The 10,460-nt window shown below is 41.8% G+C and overlaps 1 protein-coding gene across 1 annotated transcript; it reads left to right on the top strand.

The window, feature by feature from the left end:
* The first annotated feature begins 802 nt into the window (after window positions 1–802).
* cnga1a (cyclic nucleotide gated channel subunit alpha 1a) lies at window positions 803–6,428 on the top strand. The gene is made up of 7 exons (XM_027157948.2): window positions 803–1,340; window positions 2,390–2,534; window positions 2,685–2,729; window positions 2,805–2,966; window positions 3,052–3,156; window positions 4,219–4,325; window positions 4,427–6,428. The coding sequence occupies exons 2-7, from the start codon at window positions 2,407–2,409 to the stop codon at window positions 5,866–5,868; spliced, it is 1,989 nt and encodes a 662-aa protein (XP_027013749.2). The 5' UTR covers window positions 803–1,340; window positions 2,390–2,406; the 3' UTR covers window positions 5,869–6,428.
* The last annotated feature ends 4,032 nt before the right edge of the window (window positions 6,429–10,460 follow it).

The raw sequence follows: 10,460 nt of genomic DNA, 5'->3' as shown, positions 1-10,460 counted from the left end.
GGCTGAATTAACATTTGGCTTGTTTTTTTTTTTTTTTAAATCAAAGCCTCAGTTTAATGGAGATGCAGCACAACTAAACTCTGATGAGGAAGACGAAAATGAAGAAGCTGAAGAAATTGAGGTTGCTGAAGGAGTTGATGGTGTCGGAGGTGCTGAAGGTGTTGAAGGTGCTGAAGGTGCTGAAGGTGCTGAAGGTGTTGAAGGTGCTGAAGGTGCTGAAGGAGCTGAAGGTGTTGAAGGTGCTGAAGGAGTTGAAGGAGCTGAGCCAACAGCTGAGGAACCAACCTCTGTCCTTGCAGCTGTCTCCACTGATGCCCCAGCTGATCCCGAAGTTCCTCACGATTATCTTCAGGCAACAAATGCTCCTAATGTTGAGGTTAAAGTTGTAGACAGCTTTGATCCAGTGAACAGAATCTTTTCGTCCAAATCTTCCATAAACCATCTTGTTTAAATCAGACACAGTGCTGTAATAAAGCTGTGTTGCGTTACGTCCTCGTGGAGTTATGATGTAACACACAAAGCTGGAAAGTAGAAAGCTTGTTTCGATCAAAAAAGAATATGTTGTTTTTTTGTGTGTTTTTTTCTTTAACAATGTATTTGCAACGGAAACGTAGCAGTTTGATGTGTGAGGATTCATGATGTGTGAAGTCTGTTCTGTTTCTGATGAATAAAAAAATGCCCCAAATCCGGCAGTTAGAAGTTTCTGTAATTCCAACACTGACTTTAATTTATGAGAAAATTGAAGCTCAATCATGCAGAAGTTTAATTTTTGACATAATAATAATAATCTATTAATCTGTCCTTAAAAATCTCGCTGTCTGTTGTCTGAATGGGTCAAAACATTTCCTGAGTGAATTGTATTTCTCTTCCATCACTAAACTTCATCATCCATTCTCGCTAACTCTACACTAACTCTATGCTAACGCTACGCTAACTCTACACTATCTCTACGCTAATGCTATGCTAACGCTAACTCAATGCTAACTCTACGCTAATGCTATGCTAACGCTACACTAAACTCAATGCTAACTCTACATTAACTTTACGCTAATGCTATGCTAACGCTACGCTAACTCAATGCTAACTCTACGCTAATGCTATGCTAACGCTACGCTAACTCAATGCTAACTCTACACTAACTCTGTAGTTGGCCGAGATTTAAGCCGTAGAGATGATGGATACTGTTACTAACAAGTCAGCTTGTTTTAATAGGATCAGAGAGATCTGCCGAGTCAGCGTGTTTCTGCCTGGGGGTAAATCCTGTACACCTTTCCCTCGTTCACACAGAAAGATAAAAGACATGTAACACCTTATCTGAGCTACACAGCAAGCAAAAAATGGTGAGCAAAGATAAATCTGGAAGCTAGGGAATGTGGGTGGTGGTGGTGGTGATGGGGTGGAGGTGGGGGTGGGGTAAGTGGGACGATTGTCCAAAAAACAGGTTTAAGTCATAAAAACTTTATAAAAATTTAAACTGTTATTACAAAGAAAAAAAACTACAGAAGGTCAGAAAAGGTTCAGAAAAGCATCAGTAGCTGCAGGGCGAGATCTGACAGTGCTGACGTCTTCATACACACTCACAGAGGGAGAGAGAGAGGGGGGGAGGGAGAGACAGAGAGAGAGAGACAGAGAGTGTGACAGAGAGAGGGGGGAGAGAGAGGGAGAGAGACAGAAGGAGAGAGAGAGACAGAAAGAGAGAGAATAAGAGAGAGAGAGACAGAAAGAGAGAGAGAGAGAATAAGAGAGAGAGAGAGATGCCGACTTTGCAGCTGTCACTTCATCCTCTTATCAGTCCCTCAATCCCTCTCAGTAAACTCTCTCAGCACAAACACTCCAAAAGGACAAACTGTGACTTCCTGCGTTTATAATTATTACATCATTTAAAGATGAAAATGAATGTAAACTCATCATCTGGGTCACAGTGACACCTTAAACCCGGTAAGTGAACATCCAGTGATTATCATTAGAAGTGTGTGAGTCATTACTTTATCTTTACACCACAGAACTGGGAGGATTGAGTTGGGGTCAGAAACAGGAACACAGCTTCATATCAAACAGTACAATAACCAGCACCGAGGGTCAAAGTAAAGTCGTTAGGTTTAATCAGACCGTCGTGTCGTACAGTAAGAGCAGCACTTTTTATATCACGTCTCTTTGCTGTGACTAAAGAACACGTTTGTGAGTTTGTGCTAATGACATGACAACATCAAGAACTCCTCATTATTGTCTGAACAATCTCCTTTCATTACAAAATGTAATTAGCGAACGATTAGATGACAATCTCATTAAATATAAATATAGAGAGAACTTATTTTTCTTCTCATGATCATTAGAACATTTAAACAATGTAAAATATCCCAAATATTTGTCCTTGTGTGTAATTTGACAGATAGAAAGAAGATCACCATGACGATTGTAACAACATTGGGAAGAATGTCTCCAGTCATGGAGGGAGAAGACAGCGAGGAAGACGTCTGTCCTTCCTCTGTCCGGACAAAACACTTTAACACCAACAACAGCAACAACAATGAAGAGTACAACAATCACACACACACATATATATACACACACACACACACACACACACACACACACACACACACACACACACACACACACACACACATGTCATAGTTTAGTCCTGTGATCAGGTATGATTTCATTCTGTTTCTTTTGTTGTGCAGACAAGAGAAGAAGAAGAAGAAGAAAGCAAAGAAGGAGAAAAAAGAGTGAGTGTGTTCTGGATAAATCTGCTGTGTCCAGTGTGTCATGTCTCAAATCTTCTCTTCTGGTGTATTTACTAGGAAAAGAGAAGAAAAAAGAGAAAAGAAAAAAAAGAAGGAGCAGAAGGAGCATGAGAATGAGAAGGAAAAGGAGAAAGAGAAAGAAAAGGAGAAAGAGAAAGAAAAGGAGAAAGAGAAAGAAAAGGAGAAAGAGAAAGAGAAAGAAAAGCAGAAGAAAGAAGGGTAAGTGGACAGTTTTGCTCTCATCACTAATCAGTGTCTCCAGATCACATCCTCATCAGCGTCTCTCGCTCTTGTCCTGCTTCAGGCCGAAGGAGGTGTTTGTGATTAATCCGGCCAGTAACCTGTACTACCAGTGGCTGCTTCTCATCACGCTGCCTGTCATGTACAACTGGACCATGATCATTGCGAGGTAAGAGCTGATGCTCAGGTGAGATGTTTCATCATCCTGATTACCATGAAGAGGAATTAAAGCTGAAATCAGCTCCATGTGCGTGAGCAGCGTGCAGACGAGCTGGAAAAGCGAGGGACGTCTGATCACACGCCGGAGCCATCGATCGCGTGCAAGAGCACAAATTAAACGGTGTTTTTTCTTACATCGTGCAGAAATGAGAACATTTTACACAGTAAATAAAGTTTTAGATAAAATTTAAATACATTTCCCCCAAAAATATTACATAATTCTGTTAAAGGCTCTGAGAATGAGGAATAAATAAATCAAATTTAATTAACTTTATTATAAACTTTAATTAACTCTCTTTTAATGAGATTACAAGGAACCAAATATATACATTTATTTCTAATGCTTTAAAACATTTATATTAATTCTCAAAAACCAGGTTAATTAATCTTATTTTTGATTTATAAAAATCTCATGTATAAAATATAAAATTTTTCATACAGGGGGCACGGTGGCTTAGTGGTTAGCATGTTCGCCTCACACCTCCAGGGTCGGGGGTTCGATTCCCGCCTCCGCCTTGTGTGTGGAGTTTGCATGTTCTCGCCGTGCCTCGGGGGTTTCCTCCGGGTACTCCGGTTTCCTCCCCCGGTCCAAAGACATGCATGGTAGGTTGATTGGCATCTCTGGAAAATTGTCCGTAGTGTGTGTGTGTGTGTGTGTGTGAATGAGAGTGTGTGTGTGCCCTGTGATGGGTTGGCACTCCGTCCAGGGTGTATCCTGCCTCGATGCCCGATGACGCCTGAGATAGGCACAGGCTCCCCGTGACCCGAGAAGTTCGGATAAGCGGTAGAAGATGAATGAATGAATATCTCATACATTCTTATTTAAAGTCTGAATATCTGTCGTTTATACTGAACACTTCTATCATCGTTGAGATGTTTTCCTCACGACAGTTTTGCCTTGATACGTTCTGCGGCATCTCGACCAGCTCTTCTGTGGAAAAGCGTGTATTCTTTCTTCATTCTTGTTTCTGGAGCATCAACATTTAAATAATTCCTCTTTCTTTTCTTCTAGAGCCTGCTTTGAAGAACTGCAGCATAATTATCTGTTCACATGGTTCCTCCTGGACTACACCTGTGATCTGCTGTACCTGGCTGATATGGCTTTCAGAGCAAGAACTGGTTAGAACTTGATTTGAACTTCAGTAAAGATTTCATTTCTCTGTAGGTTCTGTTCAATAGGCTGACGTTCCTGTGTGCTGCGTTTGTGTTTGTTTACACAGGATACCTCGAGCAGGGTTTGCTTGTCAAAGATCAAAAGCTTCTCATCAAGCAATACAAGGACAGCACTCAGTTCAAACTTGACGTCATCTCCATGGTACCCACCGACGTGCTGTACTTAATCCTGGGGCTGGACTACCCCGAGATCCGCATCAACAAGCTGCTGCGCATTAACCGCATGTTTGAGTTCTTCGACCGTTCTCAGACCATGACCAACTACCCCAATATCTTCCGTATCTGCACTTTGGTCATGTATATCATCATCATCATTCACTGGAATGCATGCCTTTACTTCTCCTTCTCCAAATCTATTGGTTTTGGTGCAGATCCCTGGGTCTACCCGGCGCTCACGGAGCCTGAGTTTGGGGACTTGATGAGGAAGTACTCTTTCAGCCTCTATTGGTCCACACTGACGCTCACCACCATCGGGGAAACACCTTCACCTGAGCTGGACTCCGAGTTCCTCTTCCACGTCGTAGACTTCCTGGTTGGTGTCCTGATCTTCGCCACCATTGTTGGAAATATCGCTACAATGATCTCCAACATGAATGCTGCCCAAGCCCAGTTTCAGGCGCGCATAGACAGCATCAAGCAGTACATGCATGTGCGGCATGTCAGCAAGGACCTGGAAAAGCGCGTTATCAAGTGGTTTGACTATCTGTGGACTAATAAAAAGGCACAAGATGAAAGGGAGGTACTCAGGTACCTGCCAGACAAGCTGAGAGCAGAGATCGGTATGAATGTTCACCTGGATACGTTAAAGAAGGTAAGGATCTTCGCAGACTGTGAAGCAGGACTGCTAATCGAGCTTATTCTGAAACTTCGGCCTCAGGTGTTTAGCCCCGGTGATTACATCTGCCGCAAGGGTGACATCGGCCGCGAGATGTACATCATCAAGGAGGGAAAACTTGCCGTGGTGGCTGATGATGGCATCACACAGTTTTGTGTTCTGGGTGATGGAAGTTATTTTGGTGAGATCAGCATCCTGAACATCAAGGGCAGCAAAGCAGGAAACCGCAGGACGGCTAACATCAAAAGCATCGGCTACTCAGACCTCTTCTGCTTGTCCAAGGATGACTTAATGGAAGCTCTGACTGAGTACCCAGATGCCAAAAACATGCTGGAGGAAAAGGGGAGGCAGATCCTGTTGAAAGATGGTCTGATTGACCTGGACCCGGCAAACCTGAAGCCAGACCAGAAGGACTTGGAGGACAGAGTGCACCGAATTTACACCACCATGGAGCTAATGCAGGCCAAAGTCAATAAACTGCTAGAAGATTACAAGAAAACTGAGCAAAACCTGAAAGAGCGCATCGCTCTGATAGAACGCTATGCTGGGGAGGAGGTAGAAGAGGATGACGATGAAGACGAGGGGCAGGAAGAGACCAAGGAAGAGGCCGCACTAGAGAAAGTCAAGGAGGAGAAGAAAGACGAGGACAAGTAGAAAGTCTGAAATGTTGAAGAAGATAAATGTTTCACTGCCAGAAAGAGTTCCAAGTAGAACCTTGTTAGAAGGAGGAGAACCTTTATTTATTTAATGAACCTCTTTAAGAACCCTTAAAGAATGTAAGATTTCAATATCGCTTGTGATGTTTCCAGCATTTTTACAGTTGTGTTGTTCTCAGCTGTGTGTTATCACCAAGTCGAGCTCTGATTCCCGAAAAGTCGAAAACTTGGTTTTATCAAACGGTCTGTGATGAAATTTCACTGAAAACTCTTGTGTTAAAAATAAAGGCACCAGGAAGAACTAAAAATTGTACAGCATCAAAAAGACATTTTTTTTCATGACAAAGCAACTTTTGTGCACTGGAAATGTTCCAGATGTTAAAGGTTCTTCAGAGAACCATACACCATGACCGAGAACCATGTAAGAACCTTCAGTAAGAGTGTGAGTGTGTGAAATGTCCTGAGTCATGATGATACTGGGAAACTCCCCACACTGGACCTTCTCGATCTCAGGAGCCCAGAAGCCGAGACACGCATGAAGGTCACGCGAGGCTGTTTTTAATGCTGCATAAAAGAAAACATTATTTTTTTAATTAAACTTTGGTTTCTAAGTTGTAAAATTGGAATCCAACTGTGTTTTACAGATAAATTCCCAACTCTGCAAACAGTTTAATTATCTCCGTCAAGGCATTAACTCTAGACGAGAGGAGAAATGGGAATTAGGGTTATGTTATGCGTAGCAAATAAGTTCATTAAGATTTTGGACTAATGTTTTCTTTCCAGAAGAAAGCAACAAACTCATTAACCTACAGTAGCTTTATTTATGCTAATGGAGCGTTAGCCAGGTCTGCAGGCACAGGAAATGTTCAGGAGGATCGAACATATACTGCTAATGAAAGGCTTTGTCAAAATACATCCACATAAGTGATAGAAATATTAGTTTTTTGTTGTTATGAAGCCTGAAAACAGGAAGTGTGATGTTGCTGACTATTGCATCACCTCTGAGCCTAAAGCAGGTGAGATCTCGCCATCGTAACAGATCTAACTTTTCTGCTCAGGTTTAAGGGATGCAGTTTATATCTCATCAGAATGATTTTATTACACAGCGGAATGGAAACAAACAGGATATTATACAGAAGTGACGCTTCTGGATTCTGATTGGTCAGATATACAAATAATCTTTATTTTTCTAGCTTTTAGACAAAAAATGCACTTTAGCGTGCTTCAGAATAATATACTTATTATTATTATTATTATTATTATTATTATTATTATTATTATTACACAAATCATCATGACAAAAAAAGAGAAAAATAATAATGTGTTTTCATACAAAAAAGAATAAAAAAATATATTTTTTTATTTAGCTTATTCAGTTGCCAGCAATCCTATCACATGATCATGAATATTTATTAATTATTTGATTATAACTTTATAACTCCCATACAGGGGGACACGGTGGCTTAGTGGTTAGCACGTTCGCCTCACACCTACAGGGTCGGGGGTTCGATTCCCGCCTCCACCTTGTGTGTGTGGAGTTTGCATGTTCTCCCCGTGCCTCGGGGGTTTCCTCCGGGTACTCCGGTTTCCTCCCCCGGTCCAAAGACATGCATGGTAGGTTGATTGGCATCTCTGGAAAATTGTCCGTAGTGTGTAAGTGAATGAGTGTGAATGTGTGTGTGTGTGTGTGTGTGTGTGTGTGTGTGTGTGTGTGTGTGTGTGTGTGTGAGTGAATGAGAGTGTGTGTGTGCCTTGTGATGGGTTGGCACTCCGTCCAGGGTGTATCCTGCCTCGATGCCCGATGACGCCTGAGCTCCCCGTGACCCGAGAAGATCGGATAAGCGGTAGGACATGAATGAGTAATACAACTAATTCCGCAGCAAGAATTTAAAAAAAACATTAAAACTTTAAGTAAAAAATACTTATATATAATACTATATATATATAAATCTGCTTAAAAATAAAACGTAATATTAAGTTGCAATCTTTGTCTCTATAATCGATGGAGACGGGTCTGATCTGATCCGACTTCTTAGAAATATCGAAATTAAATGAGGGTCGATTTTAAAGAGATGTGATGTGACCTCGAGTGTGAGAACCTGCTCCAAACCTTTTACAGTGTTGGCAGCCTGCATGAGCAGAACCTTTTACTGTTTTTTTTTAAGCCCCGACATGTTTCCGATTTCAGAAAAGGTCTTGGGATCTAAAGGGCATTGGTTCTGCCCAGCGCTCGTCTGCAGCATGGAGCACTCGGACCTCATGACATTTGAGAGAACCTGCCCTGGAGCAGCATGAGATCAGCACCGGTGCTTCAGATCTAAATGGCGAGGCTGCCGTTCACCACCTGAGAAAAAAGACAAGAAAAGGAATAAAAACCTGCGTTCTCATCCACGTGCTCTGTTTAGGTTACAGAATTAACAATGTAATAAAGGAGGTAACGGAGGTAAAGACATCACCACACGTCTCATCAACCTCTGAATGAGGATTCGGGTGTTGATGAATTCTCTCTAATAGTCTCTCAGACTGTAGTGCAGGTTTATTTTAATGATCTGTTATCGTTTCCATAGCAACAGCTCGTTCATAGGGACGTGTAAGAAGACGGTAGTTCTGTAAGAAGAAATGTGTTCATGTGACATTTCCGGTGTCAGAGTAAAGTACTATTCAGACGGGATTAGTTTTACGTGGGGACGTGGGGGGTAAAGCAATTATTACCAGATCTTCTCTGTGATTTTAGTCCCGTCTGAATGTGCCATCTCGGTAATCACTACGGACGATGTCAGTAAAGATTACGCCAAATTTTACCTTCTTTAAAAAGGTCTGGAAAAATGACCTCAGGTACGTACGGTAAAATTCCGTCATTTCCTGTTTAAAAGTAGTTTTTGGTGCGTTTTGCAAGCATGGAGGCGCTGGAAACAGGAAGCAACGTCATACGCACATGACGACAAGGAGGTTACTGTGGTGCTTAAAGCGAGTTACTCTCCCACTTCTGCTAGTTTTACTGAGATGTCTTGTCCCGTGTGAATTGGCCAATTAATATTACAGACGTCCTGAGGTAAAATTGCATTACTCCACGTCCACACGTAAAACTAATCCCGTCCGAATAGGGCTTAAGAGTCAGAGGTGAAGCTGGAATATCTTCAGGACACCAGTTTATAATCTTCTTTTCCTCAGAAACACAAATGCTGAAACTTCTTTCTGTGGCGTTTAACTATATAAAATGTAACAAAAAACGATTAAAAGTATGACGTGTTTTTGGTAATGGTTTATGATGGTGTAACAAGAACAAAATGAATGTACAGAAAATGTATAAAATTGTGGGAAATGAATGAACTTGAGAAAAGTAAGTGTAACTTTATATGATGTGTTATTTGTATTATTTTGTCTTTTCCTCCAGAAGCAGCTTTTAGTTGGTGTAGTGATCAGACAGCTGGAGGCAGAAGAGTATGTGAGATGATCACAATGATACCACTGTGTTGCTCTGAGGACATCACACCCATTTGATTAGATTTGATTGGAGTCCAGTGTGGAAGTGATTGTGAAGGAAATAATGAATGTGGTTATAAACATGAGCAGGTACCTGAACATTCTGTTCTACAGCATATCAGAGGTTTGTCTGTAGCTTCAGATTACATTTCCTTCAAAGAAGCTGAGACTTTCTTTACGGTGAGTTAAGTGGCGTTTGTCTCGGCTGATCGATGCTCCTGCACCTGAAATGTCACCGTGTTCAGTGATCAAAGAGTGAAGTAACACGACTGAGACAACATGATGATCCCGTCACGTCTGGGTAAAGTGCTAAAGCCTTACAGCCTGCTCCAGTCACACTGACAGCACAGCGGAACATTCCAGACCATTTAATCCACCACCATCATCATCATCATCATCACCACCACCACAATAATCATCAACATCACCACCACCACCATCATCATCACTACCATCATCATCAACATCATCACCATAACCAACACCACCATCATCATCATCATCATCACCACCACCATCACCACCACCACCATCATCATCATCATCATCATCATCATCACCACCACCACCATCACCACCACCACCATCATCATCATCATCATCATCATCATCATCACCACCACCATAATCATCAACATCAGCATCACCATCATCACCATCACCACCACCACCACCATCATCATCAACATCATCCCCATAACCAACACCATCATCATCATCATCACAACCACCACCACTACCACCACCACCATCATCATCATCATCATCATCATCATGTTTATGATCATTATCAACACCATCATCATCATCATCATCATCATCATCATCATCAACATCACCACCACCATTATCATCACCACCACCATTATCATCACCACCACCACCATCATCATCATCATCATCAACATCATCACCATAACCAACACCATCATCATCATCATCACAACCACCACACACCACCACCACCACCACCACCACCACCATCATCATCATCATCATCAACATCATCACCATAACCAACACCATCATCATCATCATCACAACCACCACCATCATCACCATCATCATCATCATCATCATCATCATCACAACCACCACCACCACCAA

This window comes from Tachysurus fulvidraco, chromosome 7 (assembly GCF_022655615.1).
Source record: "Tachysurus fulvidraco isolate hzauxx_2018 chromosome 7, HZAU_PFXX_2.0, whole genome shotgun sequence".
Classification (NCBI taxonomy): domain Eukaryota; kingdom Metazoa; phylum Chordata; class Actinopteri; order Siluriformes; family Bagridae; genus Tachysurus; species Tachysurus fulvidraco.
Note: the sequence above shows the minus strand (reverse complement) of the source record. Positions and strands in the feature narration are given on the sequence as shown.